This window comes from Anser cygnoides, chromosome 25, assembly GCF_040182565.1.
Source record: "Anser cygnoides isolate HZ-2024a breed goose chromosome 25, Taihu_goose_T2T_genome, whole genome shotgun sequence".
Classification (NCBI taxonomy): domain Eukaryota; kingdom Metazoa; phylum Chordata; class Aves; order Anseriformes; family Anatidae; genus Anser; species Anser cygnoides.
The window spans coordinates 4,727,492-4,755,130 of NC_089897.1; the positions used below are offsets into that span (position 1 = coordinate 4,727,492).

Below are 27,639 nucleotides of genomic sequence, written 5' to 3' on the forward strand. Positions count from 1 at the left end.
GCCGCACGCCCCGCCCCCTGCTCTGATTGGCGGAGCCGAGGGAAAGCCCCGCCCCTTCCCCCGTTGCGGTTGGAGGAGTCTAGTGGCACCGCCCTCGCCGCTTGGTTATTGGCGGAGAGGCACGCCTTGCTTTGCTCCCATTGGTTCGTCCAGCCGTCTTTCCGCGCGTCTCGCCCCGCCCCTCCGCAGTCCTCGGGGCGGAGGCCGCTGCGCTCCTCCACGCCCCGCCCACCCCCCGTGAGGGGGCGGTGCCACCGCTACCCACCGGGGGGCGGGGCGGGCGGGGAGGCGGCTCCTTCCCATTGGCCGCCACTCCCGTCGCTCATACCCATCCCCGCGCGGCGATTGGGCGCGGGGACGGAGGGGCGGGGCGGGGCGGCGGGCTGGCGACAACGGCGGCGGGGGGGGCGAAGGAGGAGGGGGGGGGAACCGGGAGGCAGCGGCCGGAGGACGCCGGGCGGGCGGGAGGCGGCTCCGCGGCGCCCAGGTAACCGGCCCCGGGGCGAGCCCCTCCCGGCCCCCGAGCCCCTTCCCGGCCCCCGGTGGAGCCCCCCCGGTTCCCTCCGGTCCTCCCCCAGCCGCAGCCTCCCCGCCGTGCGCCCCCCAGGCGGGGCTCGGGGCATCGCGGCGGAGCCCCGGTCTCCGTTCGCCTTCCTCCCGGAGCCCCCGGGGCTTGCTTCCCCCGCCGGCCGCATTGTTCGTGCCGGGCGGGACGCGGGGCCGCCGGGTGCGGCGCTTCTCGGGTCGCGTCCCGCGGGGGGGGGGGGGTGAGCTCGGAGCCTTCCTCCCTTCCCGTTCTCCGCAGCCCCCCCGGGCTTAACGGGGAAAAAAGGGAAATGGGGGGAAATAGGGGGAAAAAAAAGGGGGAGGGGGGAAAAAGGGAAAAGTTGAGCCCTGCCTCCCCCTGCCTGCAGGCTGGCGGGTGGGGAGGACGGGATTTGGGGGATGGGGGGACGGGGATGGGGGTGGGGGGCAAGATTGGGGGCAGGGGGGACACGGGGATGGGGACGGGGGGATATGGGGTCGGGGATGGGGGGGGACACGGATGGGGGGGACAGAGATGGAGGGGACAGGGATGGGGACACGGGGTTGGGGGGGATTAGGGACGTGGGCACGGCCCCTGCTGCCCCCCACCGCCCCTTCTTCGTTGCAGGGGGGGCTCCAGGTTTTGGGTTTTTTTTTTTTGGGGGGGTGGCTCCGGGCCGGTTTGGGGGCGGCTGCGGGTCCCTAACGCCGCCGTTTGTCGCCCCCCTGCAGGCGGACAGACCCCAGGACGACGGCCGCTGCGTGCTCCCCCTGCCCCTGCGCCCGGCTGGGGTTTGGTTCTCGGCGTCCGCAAGGCGAGAAAAAGCAGAAAAAGGAGAACCCCCCCCCAAAAAAAAAACCCACCCCGGATCGCTCCGGCCCCGCCATGCGAGCCTCGAGCCCCGCTCCGCCGCCGCGCTGCTAACGCCGGGGGAGCCCCCGGGGGCTGCGGGAGCGCGGATGCTGCTGCGGGGGGCTGCGGTGCGAGCGGCCGCCCCTGGTGCCCGCTGCTGCCTGCCTCTGCCCCCCCACGACGCCCCACGCCCCATGGACTGAGCTTTGGGGTTCTCCCCCCCCCCCTTTTTTTTTTTTTTTTTTTTTGGCCTGGGGGAGAGGGTAGGAGGAAAAGCGAGGCGCTGCGCGGCTCGCCTGCTGCTGGATCCGCTCCTCGGGCGAGCCTTTCTGGGGGAGAAAACATGACGTCGCCAGCCAAATTCAAAAAGGATAAGGAGATCATAGCGGAGTACGACACCCAAGTCAAAGGTAAGGCATCGCTTTCTTTCCCTCCGCTTCCTTGCTGCAGCCCTGGCTGGCGGCTGCGGAGTTTGGGTGGGGAAGGGGGAAACGGGCTGCAGAGCGCCTGGAATCCGCAGGGCTTTCTCATAATGCAGCGCCCTGGCGGGTTTGCAGTGCTTTTCCGCGGCCCCCACAGGGTAGGTTCCACCCGTGGCGGTGCTATTTTAAGGTATCTCGTCGGTTTTACCGAGCGCAGCGGATCTCTGAGCGCTGAGAGATCCATGTTGTTCTGCCTGGTGTTCGAAAATAGGGATTTGCGTTGGAAATATGACAGCCGGTTAATTGCTTTTTAATCCTCCGATCGTAGGAATCTTTTTAAAATCTGTGCGGTGTCAGAAGAGCATATTGCAGTCGGCAGTAATTGGGACCTTGCTTAGGGTCCCTGTAAAGCTAATTGTGCTAGAAAGTTCCATTATTCGGGATTTTGCTCTTGGTGAGTCCCTCATTGCTGCCTGCTTTTTCACTCTGTGCTCTTGAGTAGAACTCCTCAAGGTTGCAGTGTGGGTATGCACACGTACATTTGCATGCATATAGAACTGGATGAAGCGAGCGCGTCAGTATTATTCCAGTATCGTCACAGGGAAGGGAAGAAAATGTCAGAAGCATGTTTGCAGTGATCATGCAAGTCTTTTGCAGGATTCAGCTGGCTGGGCTTCAGGCTATCATGTGCTCTGGGTTGAAAAAAAAAATGGTGAAATGTCTACTTAGCTTCTTATTTTTTGCAAAGTTTTCAATATAACACTTATTAAAAATAATTATTGCTCGTGTACGGCTTGATGTATCGCTGCTAGGAAGTTATGAGATTTAATGATTTATCTAATTGGTTAAAACTTGCTTGGTATGCTTGTAGCATGCAAGAAAGATGGCCTTCGGGCAGGGTTGATTGAGTTAAATCGATGCGATTTAAAAAAATGTGATTTAAATCTGAGTAGGAAACGTAGATTAAAACTGACAATTAAAATATTATTTTGCCGTTACGTACTTGGCTATTTTTCATGCTGGGGGTGCTCACTGGTTGCAAATCATTAAAACATCTTGTTCTACAAGATGCATGTCCTACGCTGACCTTAGTGCTGTGTATCTAGAAGAAGTTTTGACATTTTTGTTTAAAAAAAAAAAAAGGGCAGGTATATCTGAGCAAATATAAAGCTCGATAGGGGTTCATTTTGATTTTTTTTTTTTCAGTTTTTGGATCCTTAAAGTCAGAAATGGAGAAGAATGGGTTTCTTTTTTACTAGTTTAGTTTCTGTTCCTGTTTTCTCGCCATTGTTGATGGAAATGGGAATTGAAGCCAGTGTAAAATTAGAGGCTTATATGTTCTTTCATTGTTTACCCCATCAAAATATGCGTGATAGTCTGTAGCCACAATATTTGCATTTAAACCAAAGAAATGCTGATTGTAACTGGTGGAATGGACACAGTAACACCAAACGAGGCTTGAGAATTAGTAGGGCTTATCTTACCTCTTGCTTTTTGATGTGTTAGAAAAGACAAACCATCTTTCCTCTTCCAAAAAGGGACCAGCAGGATGCGTACAATGGAGTCGGGCCTTGCCCACATGCAGAGACCGCTGCTGCCCACCTCTGAAGGTACTCAGCAGAGGCCTGTCAGTTCGGTCTGTAAACGTGGTCCCAAAAACGAGGTGTTTGGCTTCTTGCCTTACCAAACCTTCCTGTCTTAACTGAGATGAGGTGAAGAAGAGCAGGGCCATGCTGGTTGGCGGCGTGCCCAGTGGCGAGCCCGGCGGTGCTGCGGGGCCATGGACAGGGCCAGCAGTGGCTGGCAGGAGGTGCTGGGCCCTCTCTTACCCTTCCTGCAAGAGGGAGGTGTAGAGTGCTGACCAGCTTGAATCCATGCCTGAAGGTAGGGCAGCAAGCTTGGTGCATCGCCTTGTTTGCTTCTGAGTGCAGCAGGGAGCTCCTGGCCTCCACCAGGCTCCAACACTGGGCAGTGGGCATCTTCAGCACGTGTCCTCTGGGAGCAGGGCTGGGGGAGACTTCACGGTTACAAGCTCTTTCTTAGGCTTCGTGAGGCTTGCCGTACGTCTCACAGATGCTTTGGTTCCAAGTCAGGTGCCCATTTAGCGGTATCGGAGTGGGAAGGCCTCTTGAGCATGTACTTCAAGAGGCGTGCTGGTCTCCACTGAGGTGGTTCTAAACACGCTTAAAAGTGTGGTGCTGCCTAATCATTAAACATGGTCCTTACGGAAAAACTTTGGTGTCCCAATCCGATTCTTAACCTATGTGCAGGAACAGCCTAGAAGCGGTGTTAACTCTGACTGTGGGTTATTTGGTGTCTTCTCTCTTCTGTTGCAAAGTGATGCTGTGAAGCGGTCACCGTGGGAGTGAGATGAATCAGGTGCTGGCGTGCTCCATACGCGGCAAGGTGTCATCTGTTTCTCTCAGATGAGAAAATTCTCTGATATTTTTTTCTGGCATTTAGAAACTTGCCGCGTTCTTTGCTACGCGCCGTTCTGGGCTGTGCGTTGGAAGCTGTGCTTACAGGCATCGTTTGAAACCATTAATCCACTAGAATACTCAAGCACTTCAAGTTATTACTAATAGAATGACTGAGCTTTGTTTAAAAATTTAATGGCCTTAAGTTAATCAAGACCACTTAAAGAATAGTACTGCTGCATGGTTAATGGATCGTTTCCACAAAACTTTGTTTTTCTGCTGCTGAATTAACTTGGCATCTTTTGTTGTGAAAGGTGCGTGGGGGGCACAGGGTGTTGGCAACTGAGACTTTCTGCTCTCCCTTGGCCTTGACCCATGGGTATTTGTTGTCTTCTTCCAGCTGCCAATTCCCTGCTTTTTGGGATGAAGCTGGCTCTTCGTGGTTTGTGCATGCAGATAATGAGGGCAGGGAGATCAATGGTAGGTTGAGATGAATTTCTGAAGATTCAGAATTCCTTCTTACACGAAAAACTTCTTGCCCAGGGACTAGGAGGCAAGAAGAGAGCGATGTTTCTTATGAGCTTCCTTCCAGCCGTGGCTGCCCGATGACCCCCTGTTCTCCTGCATCTGGAGGTTCAGTTACAAACTTCTGTCTTCTGCAGAAGTGAATTAACCTGTAGAGGTGTCCAGACAGGGTGGCTTTACTATACAGCTGCTCTGACTTGCCTCTCTTCCTCTGAGTCTCCTGCATTTAATGGTTGCAGCAAAGCCTGGCTGCAGGGCTGCGCCGCTCGCCGTTTCACGCCGGTGGTGAAGAGAGGAGAGGCTGCAGGCATGGGCGCGCTCTTCTTGAAAGACTTGCCGCGAACGCTGCTCTTTGAGGGGAAAAAACCTCTGAAATGGCTGTGTCATGCGGTAGGAATTCTCTTGACAAGATGACATGGGGTCAGCAGGGGAGGGAAGTGCTGCTTTGATACGTTTCTGTCCCATGTGCTCGCAAAGATTACGAGTTCTGTGAAGCTGGAAAGTGAGATTCTGTGGTCTCCATATGGAGCCTTTGATAGCTCAAGCTCATCCCCTTGTCTGGATTGTCTCTCCCAATTCCTTTGTGCAAGTTGCGGTAAGGCAGAGATAATTAATTTATGCTGTGCAGTGTGCTCCATGTGCGATTTGGACGCTGCCTATCTGTGCCCGACCGAGGGCTGTCAGGCTGTTTTTCGGGTTAACATATTAAATTGGAGTGTACATTTGCGGAGGAAAGAAGAGCCAGTGATTTATCTCTTAATTCTTCTTTTCTTTCTCGTCGTGTCCCACGAGAGCATTATATTTAATTAGTTTGTATAAAGCTCCAGTAAATAGCTTCATGGTTTGGGCTCCAGAAATTTAATACTGACATTTTTTACGCAGCGAGGGTTCGTGAGCCGCTTCTGTCCTTGAGCAGGCTCTACCAAAGGTTAACACGCATCTCCTGCAAATCTTGCAGCGCAGTTCAAGAATCGCTGGGAATATGAAAAATAGATGAGTTCATCGTAGCAGGAGCGAGCCCGGCACAGAGGTGGCTGCGTGTTTGTCCAGCTGAGAGCGTCTCGAGCTAAGGGGAGATGCCTGGTAAGGGGAACTTCAGGCAAGCCTCCTCCCAGGTGCTACCGAATCCAGGGTACTGTAACATCTAAAACTTCCCCCAAAATTGCTGGTACGTTCCAGCTAAGTCCCCTTTTCCTCTCTGGATCGAATGGCTGGTGGTGTATTGGAGCTGACTGATCTTTTGCCTTGAGTGCTGCCCGCAATCAGCAGGTGTCTCGTTTGTCTTCTCCATCTCCTGGCTGCCCTGTGTGATTTTAGGCAGCCTTAGCTCTGACGAGTGGTGCTGAGCTTCTTTATCAAAGGTTACAAAAGCAGCTGTGGCTGGGTCAAGCAGCTGTAATGTGGGGGATAGGAAATATACTGCTTTTGGTGGTGATTCGAAACAAGAAAATTGGGATTTCTCTCAACTGTCATAAGCTTTCTTTTGTTAATACTTCGGATAAATCGATTCAAATAACCAATTTCTTTTGTTACGACCTAGGAATTTCCAGTATTGTTGACATTGCATAGGTAAGGTGATTTCTGTTGTGCAGGTCTTCAGTTGAGGTCGCGGAGTTGGTTCCTGCCCACCATGATTCTGTTTGCAGATCTTCGCGCTGCGTTCGTGTGCTACGGGTGAACTCCTGGCCACTGCTTCGGCAACGCCTGTTTAATACCAAGTGTAAATAGGCTCTTCAGCCACGCACCCTGGTGTGGCTTGGTGGAATATTTCTAAATTTTGAGATTGAGAGTTTGTATATATTGCATTACCATTTAAAATGTAGAACTACCTTTTAAGGGTTTTTTTTTTTTTACAGTTAATCATTACTCCGTGTGTGTAAGTGATTCCATTTGTTTGCAACAATGACTTGCTCCAAGCTCTGGCTGTGGAAATGCTTCAGAATCATCTGTTTCTCTGCAGTTCTTGATAGTGCAAATCCCTCGAGTTTTGGAGCTGCTCAGATTGGGCCAACTCAGCCGCCTGCTGCCAGGAAAGGGGGAAGGGGCTGTTGGGAGATTGGTTTGATGTTACAGCAATAGTTTGTGTTTCTTTGTCTCGTGTATGGCTCCTACCAATGGATTATTAGCGAGGATTATTAACGAGGCAGCAGAGAGGTGAAAGAATTCAGTTTCCTCCTCCTTTCCTCTCCTAAATTCCCCTTGGGTCTCTTGCAGATCCACCGAGTGTTGCAAGGCGAGAGACCAGAGCTGACCACGAGACCTCCGTGCACTGCCGTTTCTTCCAAAAGCAGAAGAAATTGTCAGAGTAACTCCAGGAGGGCTTTCTATAAAAAGTTTACTACTAGTAGCCAGAGTTTTCCCAAATTTCTAACTAAAAGAGCCCCACTACGTTTTTCCTTAGCTCTAACTGGTTTCCTTTTGTGGTAAGGGTACACATGAGTATCTTTCCCTTTTTCTTTCGGTTACCTCCTGACTTCTCTCTTTTTTTTTTTAATGCATACTATTTTTTTGTCCTTTTTTGGAATTTACTTGGAAGAACCTATTTGCCTGATCAGCTTTCAGTTGTCTTTATGAAGAGTGAAAAGTCAAAATCTTTTGAGATGAAAAGTATGTCTCAACATGTTCTTTTGAATAGCTTTTGTTACGCCACGCACAGTTTAGATTCATTACTTATTACTTTATGCAGTTCATTTTTGTATGACTTTTGCAGATTTCATGGGTTTTTTTTGAGATTTCTGTGCAGCTGCAGCATCACGGGAGTCCTGCTCTCTGAAGGTTGTCAACAATTTGTAGGTGATGGAGGCAAGTGGCGTTATGATTTGACTTGCCAACTGACAAAAAAGTGAGGAAAACGAGAGGAAAGGGTCTGGACTTCACAGAAATTCCGTAATTAGAGTCCATTCTTCATTTCCACTTTGTCTTTCTTCTTTTCTTCCAAAATGGCAATGTTACAAAAGACAAAGCAGAGCTTTCTTTTTGTGAAATCTCTAGGTAGTGGGCAGTAAAAGTCTTGAATTGAGTGTTTGAAGTCAGTAAATGCATGTGCATGCAGAATAACTGCTTCGAGGAAGCTCAGCCTGTATTTTTTTCCATGTAGATGCTGCAAGTGGATTTGAGCCATTTTAAATGTTATTTCTTGCCATCAAAATAACCATTCACTACTGTTAAACTGTAAAGCTTCTGACCCAGTCATTTTGCTTTGAACTGGTGCTGTGAAAGTTGATCGGTGCTTGACCAAAAAAAATCTGAGGGGCTTGGGAATTTGAAAATAAGTAAATAAATTGATTGTTTCCTCTGTGATTCTGGATGTAAACCTGCCGGGTGTTCTGTGCAGCTCCTGTGCCATGGTTTGGTCTGGTGTGCACGCGTTTTGTATGCTGCAGCATGTTCCAAAGGATACTGCAGGAAATCCTTGGCGTAAAACACAAGCCGCAAATTAACAAATTGCTCGCCGGGTTCTCTCCTGTCCTTCAACGAGTGTTTTCTCAAACGTTTTCTCTCAAGGTGTTGTTCAACGTGGTGCAAAAATTCCTGGGTCCTAAGCGCCTTCAACAACCCACAAAATGATTTTTGCACAAATTTATTTCTGTGAAACCGGCTGAATGAGGCCGGCAGCTGATTTATCTGGTGGCACATAAGCAGCTCCCAGCTTTTTGGCTCTTGAGAAGGAGCCAAATAAACAGATTAGCTCTAAACCAAGCACAGATTTTTTTTTTTCAGTAGTGAAGAGCTGCAGCAGGGTAATTTGGTCAGTCCTACTAATTCTGAAGTTTTATTATTGTCGGACTTTCCAGGAAGAGCATTTTGGCCTCCATTCTTTTAAACAGGGAAAGGTTTTTTCGGTTTGTTTTTGTACCGCTGTCGCTGGACAAAGGTTTTCATGCAGATGTAAGCCATGGAGCAATGCAATTCATAGATGGTGAGTGCTCGCAAATTGGATCTACCTAAAATACCGGCAGTAGTTGCCCAGGAGTTAGTCCCTGACTTTCTTTGGGTAGCTCTCCGGTCCCACTCGAATGATGTGCTCTCGTTTTTCTTGGAGGAAGGCAGGTTCTGTTTGACAGACCTGTAGCTGACAGAATTGCTGAACTGTCCTCTCTGAACAAGTGGATCAATTGTTTTCTGAGCAAAGATCCTCAGCCTCGGTCAATCAAAATATTTCCGTGTCACCGTCATGTTTTTGTAAGGCGAACTGTGCAGAGTAATTGAACCTGGCTTTCTTGCCATGGCCCTTAATACGTTGCTAGCTGAGGAGGGATAGGATGATAAGCAGCCCAAAAACTAGCACTTACTCTATAAGCTGATTGTTCAGAAAGATGGTTTTCTATTTCCTTTGGTTTTAGCCTCTGTGCTGAAGCAATCACCCAGGACTGAGGAGACCTCTGGTGTTCTGGGGCTGGTGCACGGTGCTGTGTGTTCGATCTGTCTGCGCCGGCTCATCCGTTCCCGGAGCAGTGCAGCACGTGGCTGTAAGCTTTTGTTGTAAGACGGGAAGGTTTCTTCCCCCTGCATTTGCAGTTTGAGACTCGGTAATGATTGATGGGACTCCTTTCTGTTGGCCGTTTCTCACCCTCCCCGTTTCCCCGCCGTGCTGTTGCTCCAGGTCCAGAAGCAGTCGCAGTGGCACTGCAGACAATGTGGCGAATGGTGATCTTTTAATCACCAGCCTGTTCAATTTCGTTCAGAGGGTGTCTGGATATTGCAATAATAAAATATGATGCTGTCTGCTGCGGATGGAGGCTTAGCAGTGGGAAACCTAGAGGGGAAGAGCGGCTTGTGCTAGCTAGCCCTTCGCAGGCATCGCCCTTCCTCGGCTTAGTGAGCTGGCTGACATGGGGTAGGGGCTGTCATCTAGGCATTAATTGATCCCCTGGTTTCCCTTCTCAAGAGGGAGCGAGTGATCCATGCAGGGCAGGAGAAAACCGAATTGAAGGACAATTTCAAGGAACTTTCAGGGCTGTGGTGTGTTACGTGTGGTTATACCTTTATTTGGGGACTATTTGAGATGCCTACTGGATGAGGTTTAAATACAGTGGCATAAATTAGTGTCGTGTCTTTGAGGATGCTCCTGCATGTTAGCATTTAATTTGCAAAGTTAGATGGTATGGGAAATTCCACAAAATGCTTTCCTTTGTGCTGGCTAGCACTGGGGCAATGCTCTTGCTATTCTACTGCTAAGAGTACCTGGTATCTAAAATGTGCTGTATGTGATGTTTGTGCTTTAAGGGGACAAAAAAACCCACGCAATTATTCATGTTTGATTACCACTGATTGTTCTTAAAATACGAACAAGTCTAACACAAGGACACGGTTATGGGTCGATGAAGCTCGTTCCTCATACCATGTGCTGTTCCCCGGTGCAGTGCCCTTCTCCTTGCCCCATCCCAATCCACCTGGGGGTTTCTTGGTGGAAATCACGACTGCGATGACTGAACTTCTGAAGCTGTTGATGGCATTATGAATAACCATCTGGGAAACTACAATTAATGAACCGAAATGAAGCTTTCTAGAAAATGGATGCTCTTCCACCTTCTTGGAAAGCCACAGTGATACCATGTGCCTATGAAGCTGGATTTGGACGTGCAGCACAAAGGAAGGGCGGAGTGAAGTTTAATAAAAACGCTTGTGTGCCTTCCTTCTTAAAGGGTTTCTCTCCTAATGGCAGCATTTGACACATCCAGTGACAGGGTTCATTTTATTTATTTATTTTGTCTTCAGTACATGGAAATTCAGGTCTGGGGGCCATAAAACAAAAATATCACTCCTGCGTTTTTAAAATGGGAATAGCAACGCTTCTCAGCACCAGCTCTATTACAGGTTTGCTTTGAAGAGTCATATCTGATGAATGTGAAGTGCTTTGAAAGCTCAGGATAGGAAACATGTCCATAAGCAGCCATTATTACCGTGAAAAAAATTGTCTCCCTTTTTATTAGTATGTGCATTGGATATATTAAGGAACAACAATGACAAACCATAGCATACTAAATATTTTATGAAGTGTACCAGTACAGGGCTCTGAAGGGAGACATGGAGGCTTTTCCCCTGCGTTCGATAACCAGTTATTCAGAAACTTAATAAATGAACGTCTCTGTGAAGTGGTTTTGGGCAGGAGCCTGTTTTTGCTTTGGTCTCCTCATTGAAAATAACTCTTCCTAACTTTGTGTTCTTTCCATCTGTTGAAAAAAGAGGCTTGCTTCATCCCATTTACCCCTTAAAATAGGTAAACCACCGATATTTCTGCCTTGCAGCGGGCTTGTTGCACCCGTACCAGCTCACCAGGACCGACTCCCCAGCACTGAGGAAGGATGCTGAGCCGAACAAAAGGCTGCCAGTAAACGACTTAAAAGTCTGCAGCTGGAAAAGGGAGGGGGAACGAGTTTCTGCTCTCTACAGAGGGAGGAACAAATGCAACATTACAAAGGTCACAGGATATAGTAATGATGTTTGGATGGAAACTTAACTTGCTATGAATGAAAATGTGCTCTTGTGTTTTCCCCCTGGAGCTGAATGTCTGAAAACTCTGGATACTTGTTGTTCTGTTTCGTTTCTATTTTTTTACTCTTTTTTTGGCTCTCATGAGCTTCCATGAGTTGTGCTATAGAAATAAGAAACATGGAGGGCAGGCAGCGCACAGCTGCTGGCAGAGGCTCCAATGCCACATCTCTGTTGCTTTAACCAAAGCTGTGGCGTTATTAGTTCCTGGCTAATCTAGTGCAACTGTCTGAAAGTCAGAGATTGCTCTGTGCTGAAAATATTCATGGGGTTGCTTTGCAGCGAGCTTGCTGCGCTGCCAGCGGCACGGTTGCTGGTGCCAGGGGAGCTCCGAGCATGGGCTGAGCACCTCTCCTTAAGGCAAGCGTGTGTTGTGTTGTCTAAACGTCAGTGGAAAAGGTTTTGACCCCTAAATTGTAATACTTTATTTTCTGCAAGAAGCATGCTGGTTAGTTTCAATGGAGGGTTCTTGGGTTTTGTTTTTCCTCTCCGAACGACGAAGGTGCTGAGCATGGAGCTGTGCTGAGGGGTTCCTGCAGCCCCAGAGCTGAGCGTGGGTTGTGGCTCCTGAGCAGCGCGAGGCTCTGGTGCTGAGCGCTGAGCTCCTTCTGCCTTTCCCCCCTCCGTGTGCTCTAATCCTGTCCAGATTGTCTGAGTTTTGTGAGGTTTGGTCCCTTATCAATACACGTGTTGTTGTTACCTTCCATTATGTGATTAACTTCTGCCCATAATGATGAATTGCTTTACTCAGAAGTGTAAAATCCTTTTGTCAGCCCGGTTATCTAATGAAAATGTGTTTGCATTCATCGTTCTTGTACTTCATAAGGAATTCATCTTTACTTAGGCTTTAAATCAAATTATCTCTTTCCCCCTTTATCCATCAGAGTGAACTTAATAGCCATAAAGAGCTTGTTGCATCCATCTTTTGATGAAATGCCTTTCATCTCCTTCTCCCCAGAAATGTTGTCTATGAATGCCCCCTGGGCTGAGGTAGCGGGGTTACTTTCAGATTTGAAACAAGGGAATAAATTCCGGAACCGGGCTCTGTGGAAAATACCTATAGGCGGATTCCTCTCCTGCGCCTTGAAAGCACTGACAGCTGTTGCTGCCACGGGAGAAGGTTTTTGGTTTGGTTTTGGGGGGTTGATTTCTTTCTTCTGAAACATTAGAATTAACACTTCGAGTTATTTTCTAGTTAACGTATCCGAACAGCTGGTCCTTCTCGCTGTGATTCCGCGCTATTAAACTTATAAATTTGCTTCGCTGCTACTGATGAGCTCCTGGCTCGATCGGGGGAGCACCCGTGGTGAGACCGTTCCAGTTGGCAATGAGAGAAGGCTCTGTCGGCATTTCGGGAAGGAGCTTGTGACCTGCAGACCCAACACAGGGAGTGGACGAGGGCGTTGTGGTGTCCTGCTGCTGAAGGTGGCTCCAGAAAGCAGCGCCCGTAACTGGTGAAGCTCCATAACAAACACTTGCTGCAGGCTGGAAGAGCAGCTCTGCTTTTCTCCGTGCTCTGTTGCCTTTTCCAGCTCGCTAGCATCGTTTCAGTGGTTTTATGATTAGGCTTCGTGCAGGTAGTTCTCATTCATGGCACACTCTCCGCCAAACCCCGAGCAGAAGGACCAGCTGCTGTGGTTGCGATGAAAGCGCTGCTCGTTCGCTGTTACCTTGAGCTTAAGGGTTCTGGATCCCGTGAAAGGTTTGTGGTTGTCCTTGCGAAGAAGCTGTGTGTGTTGACTCTTCAAACACCCTTATCAGCTCTGAAGGAACGATGCCTCTCCTTTCAAGGAGGAGATTACTTTCAGATCTTGCATGGAAAAGTGCAAGCAGAGGATGAAAGCTGCGTGCATCTGTAGGAAGGAGTAAGCTGATTTTATTTCTTTGAGCATGATCAGTATTCAGCTAACCCTGCCTGGGCTGGCTGTGGTGAAGAGGCTACCTTGTGCCTACAGAGCTGCTCTGAGCCTTTGACGTCCAGCTCTGTGCAGGGCTCTCTGATGTACAAGGAGAACAGGTTCCTTTTCCTTGCCTGCCTCCTTTTTTTTGGTTCTTGTGTGCCTCAAAGCTTATTTTGTTAACAAAACCACCCCCTCCCTAAAGACTCACTACACACGCTTTTAGCTTGATGGCAATAATACTAAAATCTGTTGACCATTACCTTTTTAGGAGTCTTGAGTGGCTTTTATCAGATATGTCAAAAGCTTTTATTTTACATCTTTCAATGTACGGAACATTTATTTATTTGGGGAAGGTGAGTGTTCATCAGTAACCCAAACAAAATGCCTGTTATCAATACTGCAAATACGTCTCTGTCATAAATCTGTTACAACTCACGTTTTATTTCAACATGACTTTCCAACCTCCTGCTTCACCCAACGTCTCAACTCTATTTAGGTCACAGTCTTTGCGATGTCCCCTTGTCTATCAATGAAAATGAGGACACTCACATAATATTTCTTACGGAGAAGTGAGAACTCTTGCATCTTTGATATTAAAAAAAAAAAAAAAAGCCCAAAAGGCAGGGGGGTTTATTTCTTTTTGAGGATTACTCTTGCAGAATTCCGATTCTGAAACTTGCCCTAGTATATTTGAAGCATTATAGATGTTACTCCTCGGTTACTTTGAAGCTAAATAAAGTAAACAATTTGTGGGTATAACTGGCTGTGTATTTATAAAATGTATATAATAATATACTTTCCTCTTTTAAATGCCATCCATTTTCCTTCTAAATGGATTTATATGTTTATGGTGATTGGAAGAACATCCACTCTAAATTAGCCTTTTTGCTGATCTTAGAGCTTCCTGGGTGTTGTTTTCCACTTGGTCTTCCTCCAGAGTTTGCTGCTGTTAATTCAGATTTCTTTTGAAGAGTTTCGTTGTTCTTCTGGCTGTTGAGTTACAGCCTCTCAGCAGCCCCTGCGCATGGCATTGTGTTCTAAGTAGGCTGAAAGTGGGTAAAAAGATTAAAGGGTAGTGAATTACTTGAAATGACCTTAAAACAAGGTCTCCAGTGAGATTTATGGGATTCAGTTACAGATCTTGAAACGTGTTGAGAGAATGTCAGACCTTTTTTTTTTTTTTTTCCTTTTTTCTGTTGGTCTGGCAGTGCAGCCTGTGTGGTTGGAAAGGACGAGCCTCTTCTTTTCAAGAAAAGCTACTCAGGCTAAGGCTACTATTGCATAGTTGTCTATCTATTTTTGTCCTCTTCTATATCTTGTTCTTTGTCTTTTCAGAGGTGGCGGTGACAAACCCAGCACTGTGTAAGTGAGGAGGGTGTTGAATTGAGGTGCTCGCAGGTCTAGGTGGAAGGAGAGTGGGGGATACAGTTCACCACCCAACTGGAACCCAGTGAAGTGACCTACGAAGAGCAGTCGAAAGCAATTCCATGAAATTCCATGAATGAGGCAGTTTGTGCCATCCTGAATTGCATTGTCGTGGAGCTGCGTTGTGTCTGGATGTCCCCTCTTTTGGCTCTCTTTTTTTTTCTTTTTCTTTTCCCCTGTCTCTGTCTTCTCTCTTTGGGAAATGGACTGGGCAATAAATAGGAAATAAACACTCCACTGAAGTTTCCTAATGCAAATAAACAGGTTTGCTATTTTTAAATGCCATTTTTTTTTATGATTCTTCCAACGTTCTTCTTGCTCCAGTGGGAATGAGTTTGAGTGCTTTCTTTGAGGTTTATTTTGAGGAGTTAAAGGCTTATGTGGAAGTGCAGGCGGAGGTATTAGATTGACAGTCCTAGATGTCAAATTTGTTTTAAAACTTTTAAATCTTTAAACTGCCCCAAAGATGGACGAGTTGAGAGTGTAGAGAGATGCTCGTTCCCCTGCCTCTTGTACTGGGACTGCTCTAGGGGATTCGGGGAGGTGTCAGCAGCGCTTGGTGCCACCGTGAACCCCACAAACCCTCCTGGCTCCCACGCAGTGGGTGGGCGCTTGTGCTCCCTGTCCGGGTGCTCAGGCAGAGCACGGGGATGCAGGGAAAAGCTTCAGAGCTCGCTCAGCGTTCCTGTTTTGTTGTGTGAGGTATGGTGCGGGCGTTTCCCAGCTTCCAGTCTTCAGTTGCAGGTAATTAAAAATAATAAAAAAAAAACCCTTGCTGTTTATTTTCCTGTTGATTTTTAGTTCTTGTGGAGTTCAATTGTTCCACTTATGGCTTGGTTTGGTGTCCGTGGCGTGACTGAGCGTTCGCCAAGGTCTGTGTTAGCTTGGGTTTTCTGTGATTTAATAGCTAACTTAATAGTGAATGTAAGGAATTTCATGTGTATATTACTGAGGTGGACAGAGGGAAACGGAAACATGATTTACTTCTGGTGGCAAGCCCTGGGATTCACATCAAAGGTCTGCGATCTGATCCGTGTGCCAGAATTTGCAGGGACAGCCGTGAGGAGTCCGTCTGCTGATGGAGCCCCAAACCCCAGCTCTGGGGGGGCCGAGGGGCGAAGCCGAGGCTTGGCTGCCTGGAAGCCGACCCAGAGCAAGGCCAGCCGGGGCTGGGAGGCTGGCGAGGCTGCCGCAGGGCTGCTCGCCTCCAAAGCTCTGTTTTTAGGAAGCTTTCTCGATGCTCCCAAATGCTGTTAATCCACTCGAACGTGTTAATGCTTTCTTTTCTTCTTGTCAGTTGGGACTAGAACAGACAAAGCTACAAAGCAATCGCGCGTGTTGAAGGAAGGGGAAAAGTGTATCGAGCTAAGAAAAATCCGCTGTGCCTTGTAGGTAATTAGGAGGGACTTAAACTTTTAGTAAGGGCCTGGCTCCTTGGTGATTTCATTTTCGACGTGCCTTAGCTTGGTTTGAGGTTAGACCGTTCACGCTGACACGTTTCACGAAATGGATATTCTCTGCGTAGCGGTGACAGCGGGTATGTCTATTATTACCGATGGCAAATTGGTTAATGGTGTGGTTAGGCTAAATAAACTAGCAGTGCAGACGCTGCTTCTTTCGTTACCCAAGTTAATATTTTTATACGACTACTGTTAACTTTCTGATGTGGGCTTTTCAGGTTTCGTATTAGCTCTTTAGCTCAGCTGGATGCACCCTTCCTGCACGCGGGTGCTGCACACGAGTGCCCGCCTTACAGACACCTTCCCTGCTGCAGCCAGGTGGCTCGAACTCATCACCGAGCCCAGCAACTCGTTGATAGCTCAGTTGGTGTCATTTTGGTTTGAGCAGAGGTTGGTTTCAATTCTCTGGCTGTGTTGCTCTAGGTGAGGGGAGAAGTCCAGTGAGCACAAGCTGCTCTTGGCTCCAGCTGAAGGAGGAATTCCGCCGTGGATTTTTGCAGATGTCTGACCAGCACCGAGGTCCTGGCTGGGCTTCTGGGGCTTAAGAAAGTAACTTTTTTTTATTTAAAGGCTGATATCGGTGTCAATTTTGAATCAAAAAATTGGATGTTTATAGAAGTAATCTGAGCACGCTGCTTTATGTTGTGAATGCAGTGTCACTTCATAAATAATTACGAAGTCATGCTGAGACGCGTGCACTGTCCCTAGGAAATGGCTTTCGTTCCCAGTGCGTGCCTACTGGTTTTGATATATTCTGAGTTCCTTACAAACGATAGGGCGAGCAGTTTGTGTCGTCTGCTTCTTGGAAAGCATTGGCTGCTCCTGACAATCACACGTGCGGTGTAGTTTTGAGCAGTTCGTGTAGCGCCTGGCCTTTTTTCAGTATAAGAACAATGCTGAATTGGGGAGTGGAGTGGGAGTTCGGTACTTTTACAAATATTTTTGTAAAATTTCAATAGAAAGTTACTTAATTGCTGGCTTCTTGCAGGTGCACCAGCCAGTAGTGGTTATAATCGCGATATATTTACCCCCGTGGAAGTGATTCGCAGTCTGCCTTTGACAGCTTTCTGCGCCTTCATTTACCACAGGTGCTCTAAAGCCTGCCACGGGTCGGAGGCCGTGGAGGCCGGGAGGCCCGCGAGCATTTCCTCCGCTCGAGGCCGACCCCGCGTGGGTGCGGGCAGGCTGGTGGCAGTGCGGCCATCCCAGGGCTGCCTCAGCTCCGACTTCCCATGTCGGGCTGACGTTCAAAGAGAAACTTGCTTGTTTTACACTTTAAATAACTCTCAGATGGTAACGTGGATAGCGAGCGCGCACAATACGGTGGCGGCTGCTCCATTATGTGGGCTCTGCAGTTCTATTATTAGCTGACAATAGCCGGAATGAAAAGCCATAGACACTGCATCGCCTCCGAGCCATTGTGTGCGCGATGTTTTTAATCCGCAGAGCCAGAGGTCTTCCAGGATCTCCTTCTCCTGAGCTCCTTGTTTGAGACCTTGTGCTCTTTTTCTTTGCTGGAGATGGCAGAGGTTAGGAAGCAAAATGGCTCTTAAAGCAGACTTGCAAATTCTTCTTGCTTAGGATAATGCTTGTGACTATAATAGGCTGTATATATTTTACCCATCGAGTGCTTGGAAGGTGACGGTCTTTGCAAAGATGAGTCAACTGTATGTTCAAAACACATCTGTCTCGACTCTTTTTTTGTTAAAGTTTCTGTTTTCGAAAGGAGGCTCAGGCATGCAAATAGAAGGTTTTGATCCCCTGTGTGTGTGACTGCCAGGGCTCTGGGCGAAGTTGGTGTGGCTGAGTGAAGTTCGTCCCGACCTTGACTGATGGCAGAAATGAACAGGGGTTCTTGGCGCTTCGCTGACTCAGCCCGTCACTCCTTGGCAGTAACAAAACCTGAATTTTTAAGGAACAGGTTTTTTGACCAAACAGGTGTAACTTCTTTGCAAGAAAGCAGGTTGCTCATCTCAAATCTCTTTGGCGCAGGTTACGCAGGTTATGTACCTTCAATAACCACGTGTCTTATATAAGAGAGAGCATTGGTTTCAGGGGCATGCACCGCCTGAAAACTGTATGAATCGGGGAGAGTGCTTTAATGTTTATATAGCAACATAAAATCTTATTTGAAGCCATAGACAACTGCCTTTTTCCCTTTCCCTTCCCAAGCTTTAGCACAAAGCCCAGCAGTGATAAAAACTGAGCATAACTCTTGCTGGCATTAGCTAGTCCTGAAAGGCAAACTGTCCACTTTCGGGTCAATAAAGTCAGTTTTCATGTATGATGTTGCTACACGGTTGAACATTTTCTACTGCAGGCCTTTTGGATGTTTAGGGTCTGCTGAAAGGACACATCTGGCACCTAGTAAGCAATCCAGACTGTCCCTCAGCACTGAATGCAGTTTTGATGTTTGAATATAATTTTAATAGCCCTTTACCTCACTTGTCAAGAGTAAAATCTTGGTCTGTTTTTCCACCATTGTTGTATCCTGTTTTCTTTGTTTTGGTGTGCAGGTTTGTATGGTTAACGAAGATTGATCATTGACTTTCAAAAGTATTAAATTGAACCCCAAAGAACAATCAGGTGGCTACTGCTTGCTGCTGGAGATCAGACCACGTCGGACGAGGAACAGTTTTGTCGTGAACAGTTGACGCAGTTTTCGGAAAGAGGGAACCGAAACCTCTTGAGGAAAGAATTTTCTGTTCGTTCTATTTTAACTACATTGTGAAATCAAGGAAAGTACAATCTAATGATAAACTTGAGCTTTAGATAACTGTGTATGCTGCAGCAAGAATTAACGCTTAGGGTGAAATGTGTGGTGAGCGGGAGAAGGTGTCTGTTGGGCACTCTGGTGCTAACAGCTCCTTACCCGTGGAGAAATCCCGTTACAGATCTGCCCTGCGAGAGGGCCTCGAACAGAAGTAACATGGTTCACGGCATGCTGTAGGGATGTCGGTTTGCTTTGAAAGCCTCCTCTGGGGGGATGGCTGCCCGGACCCCCTCCCAGGTGCGGGGCAGAAGCAGTTCCTCCTGCGTTTCATTAAGCACAGGGCTGGCGGTGACGAAGCTGCTGCCGCCGTCGGCCTCGGCCCCAGCGGAAGCAGCCGCTGTCCCCGGACACGTTGGCTTCTTCCTCATCAGGCTCCTCGGTTTGAGGAAGGTGATTTGCATTGCTGAGTGCTGCTGATGCAAGCTGCGAGCGTGGAGCTGTCTGCTTCGCTTCAGTCCTCCTGTGTGTTGTCTGTGGGATGCACGGGAGCGTTGCAGTGTCACAGTGACTCAAATGAGCTTTTCAGGTTGGGGTGAGGTGGGTTTACCAGGCTGGCTGCAGATGGATCGTCTTGACAGCCTTCAAATGCAATCACTTGTTAGCTGTGTTTTAAAAGGAGATTAAAAGCTGGGCGTTCTGTCTTTGGGGAGGTTTTGCACTTCTGGCATACAGTGCGAGTCACTTGTAAGGAGGAACGCTACAACTCTTGATGCCTTATGCTCATCCCGAGTGTGATGGTATTGGTATTCCCGGTCTAACGCAGCCAACTTCCAGCCACGCAGTGTGCTGGCCAAGCCGAACATCAGCAGTGTGCTGAGCACCGGTACGGCTCAGTGCAGGGGTTTTCTGCAGCTCCCTGACCTGCCCCATCTGCAGATGCAGGGTGCGAGGCTGGGGATAGGCATCGTGCCCCAAGCAGATGGGGCAGGGCAAGGTTGGGGGCGCCCACCCGCTTTACTTTGTGTTGGTGCTGCCCTTACGGTGGTACTGCAGTATTGCTTCTTTCCTTTCACTGCAGTTCTTAATGTCTGGTTTTTATTTTGAAATGATGCTGGATGTTTAGCAGCAAAAATACACATGGATTTATCCTTCCTCTTTTATCTTTCTTCTATGTGGCATACGTTTACCTTCCCCTACATTCAGACCCCTTCCCCTGAAAGCAGCTTACGAAGCAGGCACTGGAATTTGTCAAACAAGCCCAGGGTGTTTAAAGTAATGAAACACTTCTTATGAGAACAAGAGCAAGACAGAATATTTACTTTGCTTTTCACAACCTTTATTCTTCTGGAACTGCAGTAGTGTGTGCAATTGAAGAGTTTAAAGTTTGCTAACTTATGACTTGCTCTTGCTGGAGAGCATCCATACTTGCTCACTTGCTGTCTATCCATTTTCTTCAGGCAAATAAGCTGACTGCATCCATTTATTTTTAAACTTAATCTTATTCCTTTTTTTTAATTACAGCATCCTCTGCAGATGTTGGAGTGTCGTAAAAATGAAATGTAGAAACAAATGCAAAGCTGTCATGGCTTGCTCCAAATTTGAGGCAGTAATTAGGGAGTTGTAGGGGAATAGTGGAAAGTTCAGCTGACTTTATCTGCGCATCCTTTGGCAAATGATGTGTGGACTTGCAAATGGGAAGGGCAAATGTGAAATGGACTGGGAAATAGCTCTTAAATATGCAGGAGTTTATCTGTATCGGTGCATCTGCTTTGGCCATTTGAAAATGATAACTTATATGCAGTGACAAAGTCAGAATGGTGTTTTATGGGAATCTAAGTAATCTACTTGGATATGAAGGATAAAAAACTACCCTGGATAATCAAGCCTCAGCTTTGTATTTTACTTAGTAGCTGGAGCCATCCCTGATGGCGGCTGGGGAAGGTGAGGAAGAAATAAGCAGGAATGCCCCAGTCTAGGTGCTTGTTAAGCTTTGGTCCCACTGAGATTGCTGGTTTAACTTGGAAAAGCAGCTGGTAAGGATGGGCTGCAGTCTGCCCAGAATCGCTTCTGTATGGCAGTAACTCTGCAGGGGAATTGATTCGCAGTGGCAAAGGGTGACTTGTTTTTTTCAGTGCCTCTGAGGACATGGCTCCTAAATCCCTGGTGCATTATGTGCACTTGGGTTTCTTATCTGAAAATGTTGAAATGTAAAGGAGAAGGGTCCTCAGTTGATGCCAAAGGGATGCAAATTTCCTATCATCTGTCTACTTTGAAAGAGTTTCTGGCCGTTTCTAACACATTCGACACATCATTTTTGTGTAATTTTTGTCTGGCAGTTTGTTTCAAGATGTTAGGTTTCTTTAAAGCTCTTGTCTGAGTGTTTTGTCCAGATGGTCTTGGTGTGAGTCACACGGTAAGGTACAGTGTCTTTCTTTGATAAGGTTACTCATTCTGTTCAGATAGCTGATGACTTTACAACAGCAAAAGAACAGATCTTTCATGTTAATGGGAAATTACCATTCAGTCCCTTGAAAACAGGAGCAGAGCGTCTGAAGCTTTCACTGCTCATTTCCCACTTTAAGTTATTCTGATGTTCCTGTGAAAGTGTTGGATTTTAAATGGTGATAACAGATCCATCTGTCCTGACTCTTCACAGTAGTATCTCTTGGTAATAATGGTTCACCACTATGATAGTCTACTTTTGTGAAGCTTCATTTTTATAAGGTTTTTCTGGTTTTTTGTCCTCTTAAACACTTCATCATATGCAGGAAAAGGGAAATGATGGGCTGCGTATAAATGCTATGTGCCCACTGAAGTGCCTTTAGGATTGCATAGTGGGCACATGGTGCTAGGAGCAGCCTCAATAAACATGGAACTTCAGATTGTAGAACACCATAAAGAATATGGATGTTATCTCCTTCCAAAATGTAACGCGTGAAATCCAGTTTATATATAAATATTTTGTTCTATTGATTTTTCAGAAAGAGAATAAATACCATCTTCCCTGTTCTGTGTTGTCTTTCTGTGCATGTCAGTCATAGCTCTGTGCCATTAATGATTTAAATGTGTAATGAGCAATAAAGTAAAATGTCTTGCATTGGTAATTCATAATTCAAGAATGTCAATTACTGGATTTTGTAAGTTACCTGAGGTGTTGTCAACATGTAAATCAAATTTAATCAAGTCTCATTGAAAGTTACATATGTGGCTTCATCAACAGATTTTTTTTTTACTGCAATGTCTATTTTCTTGCTCCATGTTGTTAAGACAGCAAAGGGCTATTATTCATAGCCCTTCCTGGCATAGCTTCTTTTTAAGTATGTGTGTTTAAAAAAAACACCACTAAAATCAGAGCACCATCTCTGGCATTTTAATTGGACTGAAACAAGGGTATCCCTGGGCTGGCTGACCTCCCTGGATAACAGGAGAGCCACTGGAGCACTTTATAGAGCGATATTTCCTTTCTCTAATGCAAAAGTGTGTTTTTTTCAAAGGGAAGATGGAGGGATGTCTTGAAGTAACCGGAACCTGAATTCACACTGAAATGGAGAATGACAGGCCCATAAAATAGTTGGCACTTTAAGACCTTCTAGCTATTTCTAGTATTTCAGTGCTGGGCTGTTTGTTTAGTTGGTTTATTTGGGCGTGTTTTTTTAAGTCCCTGGTAAATGAACCAACATAAACATTCCTTTTAACGAGGCCTGGCAGAAGAGCTGAAGCCGAAGGCTTAGCTCCTGCCTTCCGTGTTGACTTTGGCTTATGCTGTATGGGGCTTTTTCAGCCGTTCATTTTGGCAGATTGCTGGAGCTTCAAATAGCAAGAGTAAATAAGTCACACCCAGGATCTGAACTGCAACAGTGAATGGGTTACGTGTGCTTTGGTTTCCTCCTGTCCAAATGGTTTTAATAAATCTTAATTTTTTTGGTGCGTTTTCTAGGGACCGAATTGTTTCTGTGGAGTCGCATGAAGCAAATGCAAAATGGCGCGTGTGGCTAACCAGGCCTCAAGCACAGTGCGAGCCGTGCGGGGGGCACCCAGCGCGGCACTTCCCTGGGTCGCTCTGCACAAATTAGAAATGTGACCACATGCAGCAAGGTGCTCTGGGGCTCCAATCCAAAAAACAAGGGAGGGGTTGGTTTGCTGAGCAGATTTTATGGGATTTTGGACAGCTGAAGGCAGCACAGTGCAGTGCGAGGGAGTGGAGGCCGAACCGTGTGGCCAGGCACAGAAGCTGTTTGTGCAAAGCACAGTAAACAGGAGCGGTGTCTGTGCTTGTGAGTGCGTGGAGAAGCGAGGGAGTGAAGCAAGAGTCAGAAATGCTTGGCCAAGTGGGTCTTTACTCTCTTCCAGTGAAACCCCAGCAGGAGATGCTGGTGGTGACAGCCCTGCTGCGCTGCCCCCAGCCTTGCAGGGAGACCGACCACGTTTCACCAGGTGCTGAAGGCCTTTCATCCGCCTGGATATCCACGGCGGGTGCTAAAACCCCCCCGACACGGATTAAAGAGTTAAAACGCAGGTGTGGGGTCGCAGGCAGGCTGGGGAAGCTGCAGCAGCGCCCTCACCGCTCCGGGCAGGCGAGGAGGGGTGTCTGCTGCCGCACCACTGGGCACGTTTGTGGTCAGCTTGGGGCCGGCTCCTGCGTGGAGATGTTGGTGGGCGCTGTAGGGCTTCAGGTCCTCGTGTGTTTCTTCTTGTAGTGAGAACTTTAATCGTCGGAGTTCTTCGGATAGTCTGGGGCTGAATTTTTCTGGGGACATCAAATCCTGCAGAGCTTTAACTCGTGTGCAGCTTCATTCAGATATTTCAAACAAACGCGTTTTCTCTGCAGTCTGCTGTCTTGTCTTTGAAACGCAGTATAAGAGCAAGATTATTTCCTTCCCTTTGCCCCCCCTTCCGTCTGTTTGATGAAAAGGATCCTTTTGACTTCTCAGGAGTGGCAGGAAGTGACACTGGACAATATTCCACTTCAGTGAGCACGTACTTGGTGCCTGCTGCATGGGATGCTTGATTGCATGAAATAGGCTGATTCTGTAATCCAGTCAGTGCTAGGAATCAGACCTTGTTTCATGTCTTGTACTCTCGCATTAATTTGCTTCAAAGATATACAAAAAATGTGTTTTTCCTGTTTTTTTTTTTCTTTCCACTGTTGCATTTCTGCGTGATCATTTTAATAGCTGCAATTTGTCTGCTGGGTTGCATTTGTGTATCTTTGGAAATGCTTTTCTGGGAAACAAGTGACTTTTGCCAAGGGGAACAGGGGGCAGCTGAGAAGAAACAACTTTTCAGATGAAGATTTTAATTTTTTTGCACATATTTGCAAGTGTACAAATAACACAGATAGAACCTTATTCATGTTCCACAACGTAGATGTGACACAGTTTGCTTTTATTGAACTCTGAATAATTTATTAACAAAAAAAAAAGTTTTGATGCCAATTTTCTGACAAAGGCAAACGAAAAATGAGCACATCCTTATTCCTGCCCTGTTCTGAGCTGCACCGATGAATGGGTGTTGCTACAGCTGAGGAAGAACTGATAGAAAAACAAGGATTCACGTAATTTGTGCTTTGAGGGCTCTGTCAAATATTCATTTCCCATCTTTACAAGAGGTGCTATGGAGTAAAATGTAAGTTCATTTAAAGATGGCAGTCCTTCGTGTACACTGCTGAATATTTATAACGCTAATGGAATTACGTCTGTGTTTCCTGTGGTGGGTGACATTGAAAAAGCCTGCTTGTGCTACCTTTGCTTTCATTGAGCATTCCTGGCATAAACTTCTTATGAATATGAGCAAGGACCGAGCAAGAAAGCAAGACGGAGGCTGGAGCAAAATTTTTATGTAAACTTTTTTTTTGTGGTTCTAAATAAGGCTTATCTTCTATTATTTTAGCTGTGCTACAGATGAATTAAAAACAATGCTCCAATTTGATTTCTTATGTAACCAGTTAAGATTGATTTATCATAAACGTTCGTACCAGTTTAAAGGTGCATTACTTTGATTTTATGTAATGGGTTTGGTTTAATGGCAGGTGTTAGTTACTGCACCCAGGAAAACAAGAGGCGGCTGGAATGGAAATGCACTGTCATTAGTGTCCACTGCTGCCTTGGGCAGATGACTTGGGCCTTTTTCATCCTGTTGAAGTCATCTGTGAGCCATCTGCAAGGATGCTCATTATTCACCTCTCCTGGAATGCTTACGGCTAATTAATAGATCTCAAAAGCAAGGCGCGCGGCGACAGCGTCTGCGCCGGGACCGACCGGGGAGGCGGCGAAGGCCAGCCCGGGCCTCTGGCAGGGATTTGGCTGGTGGCACTGGCTTCTCCGGCTGGCCACCGGCCTCCCCACTGTGCTGAGGCCTCCCGAGGCCGTGGCCACCCTGGATGGTTCGTCGGCGCGGGTTCCCGGGCTGCTGGCCCGCGGCTGGCTCTGTCACCACGCCGCTCGGCCACGGGCGCTCAGGTGGGTCTGAAGCCTCTTCTGTTCTGGGTGAAATGGTGACGGTTCTTCAAAATGTCAACTTAAACGCTACGGAAGGATGAAAAATGCTGATGCGATTACAAAACCAAGCCCTGCTTTCTCTTGCCCCTCGCTGTCGGAGATGACCGTGGATGTTGGCAGTCTACTGGAAGGGATTTGGAAATGGAGTCTACTGTGCTGTGCTTGAGGAGTGTTTACACGTCCCTTTCTGTTCCTCTTCATTTATTTCTTGATCATTTATGCATGTTAATGTGTTAGTTACCAAAGAGGAGAGGGAGGAGAAGAAATCCTGAGGTGAAATTAAATTAGACAGCAGCATTAATCATTCTGTTTGTATGCCTAAATATATGACACAATTCACCGAAGGATTTTCTTTTCATCGAAGAGATTAAAACATGTAACTCATTAATTGCCGCTTTTGTTCTTAGCAATTTTATTGATTTGAAAAATGTGCTTAACTTTACTTTGCATGAAATATCTGTGTGTAGAAATGTAAATACCTGGTCGTACAAATTGGGAAGAAGTAATAATTTTTCACGTTTGGTTTCTTGCCTCTGAGTATCTTCTAGCACTTCAAAATGTTACCTAACCTTTGGAGTACTCTCGAAAGGCAGAGAAGTAGAAGATGAGCATGTAAAATTATCAAAGTGTTTTGCACAAGGACCAAAGATAAAGGTGGGGATTGGGTCTGGGAAATTTGGTCTGTACCAAAGAAACGCTTAGCGCTGCAGAGGATTTCATGAGGCTGTGTGTCAGTACGTCCCTTTCTCATCTGTACGTGTTCATGTCTGTGCATGTGAGCACAGTAGTCTAAAGCTGTATAGAGAAATAGTGAATTTAATTTGGAATTCCTGAAGTGAATTGAGGCAGTAAGAATATATGGCAAATGCCAGAAATAATGATCGCATTACACATTTCTGATGAATAATTCAATTCAGTTTAGTACTGTTCCACCATTAAAATAAAAGCCTTGCAATGTTTGACATAATGTAGCTGAAACACTTTAAAAAAAAAAAAGGAAAAGAAAAGAAAAGAAAAAACACACTTCTGGAAGGCAAAATGAGCAGTTGTTATGCTCCTGTTGTAATCACCACTGGTAGATGAAATCTTAATGCTCGGTTTGAATGAAGACCTATGACTGTCTCGTGCTGGAGCATTTCAGTGACACACAAATATTTTCGGACTCATGAAAAAAGTTCTGCCACCCACGTCTGTGGGGGCACGTTGTAGGGAGCAGGCGGCGATTGCTCCTACAACCTTGGGACACTGTTTCGGCTTTAGTTTTATGGCCTCTACCGGGTGTCCACAGTAGCCGTGTAAATGAACAAGCTTTATAAATGGACAAAATGAGGTGGAAGCTTAATTATTTGTTAGAGCAGGAGTGTTTGGCATGGAAATCAGTTGTCCTGCTTTGACAATAAGAAGAGACAGTGGCACCGTACATGAATGATGGAATCCTATAGGGATTCTACATCTCCTGCTTTATGGGGAGATTTTAAGATAGAGTTGGACAGTTTCAGCTGGTGTTTTTCCCCCCAGTTGCTTCGATAAGGCACAGGTTTCCAACAGCAGGCTGCAAAGCATGCAGGACAGGAACGAGAGAAGAACCAGACCGGAGTCCCGCAGCCCTCGTGCCCAGCCGGGCAGCACCTCCGCCGCTGCCTCTGCGGGACCTGCTCTGCTGTTCTCCGGCTGGATTTCCATTCTAGCATAAATAAACGTTTCTGTGTAAAGCAAGTGCCAGCCTCTCCCTTTACGCAGGAATTTAACTTCCTTTGTGCTGCCTGAAACACTGCAGCACAACATTCTTCATTCAAATGGGCTCTCTGTTTTGAAACAAGAGCCGTGAGTACCTGGCTCCTCTCCCTCCCTCTCCACGCCCAGCCGCCTCATCGCTCGCAGATGAATTAATGTAGTTTCTGAAGTGTATTCCTGTGAATTTCCCACACTTTCTGGTCGGCCTGATTAGTTCTTGCACTCTGATGCTTCCATGGGGAAGCCCAGGAGGGCTGTTGCTCCTGAGCCTTCCCCGGACCTGCAGCTTTCTTGAAAATATACTGTATATTTAGTGTGTCTTGTTTTGTTTTGCCCCTGCAGTGATTATATCAGTAGGCACTGAAATGAAGTTCTGGGCTGAGAACTGATATGACCTAAGCCGTACGCCATGATGCATGCACAGAAAGCACGCCTGGTTTAAATGGTTGCAAGACGCAGAATAACGGCTTGCTGAAGTAAACCTGTCAAAGCATGAAATCTGCTTTCAATGCTGGACTGAGCACTTGCCAACGTTGTCAAACACAGGATTGTAGAGAGAGTTCCCCCCCCCCCCGCCATGCTCTGGGAAGGTGCACAGCTTTTAGGCATTATTCTTACTGGGAACAGGGCAGGAGTGGGAAAACTTGTCTCTTGGCACTGATGTTAGCGGTGTAG

At 47.0% G+C, this 27,639-nt stretch overlaps 1 protein-coding gene across 8 annotated transcripts in view; it reads left to right on the plus strand.

Moving 5' to 3' along the window:
• The first annotated feature begins 334 nt into the window (after positions 1-334).
• The window catches only part of SRGAP2 (SLIT-ROBO Rho GTPase activating protein 2), a 106,386-nt gene continuing 79,081 nt past the window's right edge, over positions 335-27,639 (plus strand). For 7 of the 8 annotated variants that reach the window (XR_010826592.1, XR_010826593.1, XM_066983176.1 and 4 more), the window contains exons 1-2: positions 335-487; positions 1,258-1,788. Coding sequence is in view for 6 of the 8 variants with exons in the window: in XM_066983176.1 (XP_066839277.1) it covers positions 1,722-1,788 (67 nt within the window). In the remaining 2 variants the exon portion in view is untranslated. Of the gene's footprint in view, positions 488-553; positions 728-1,257; positions 1,789-27,639 lie in introns of those variants that run through there. The other variant, XM_066983178.1, reaches the window with a different exon arrangement.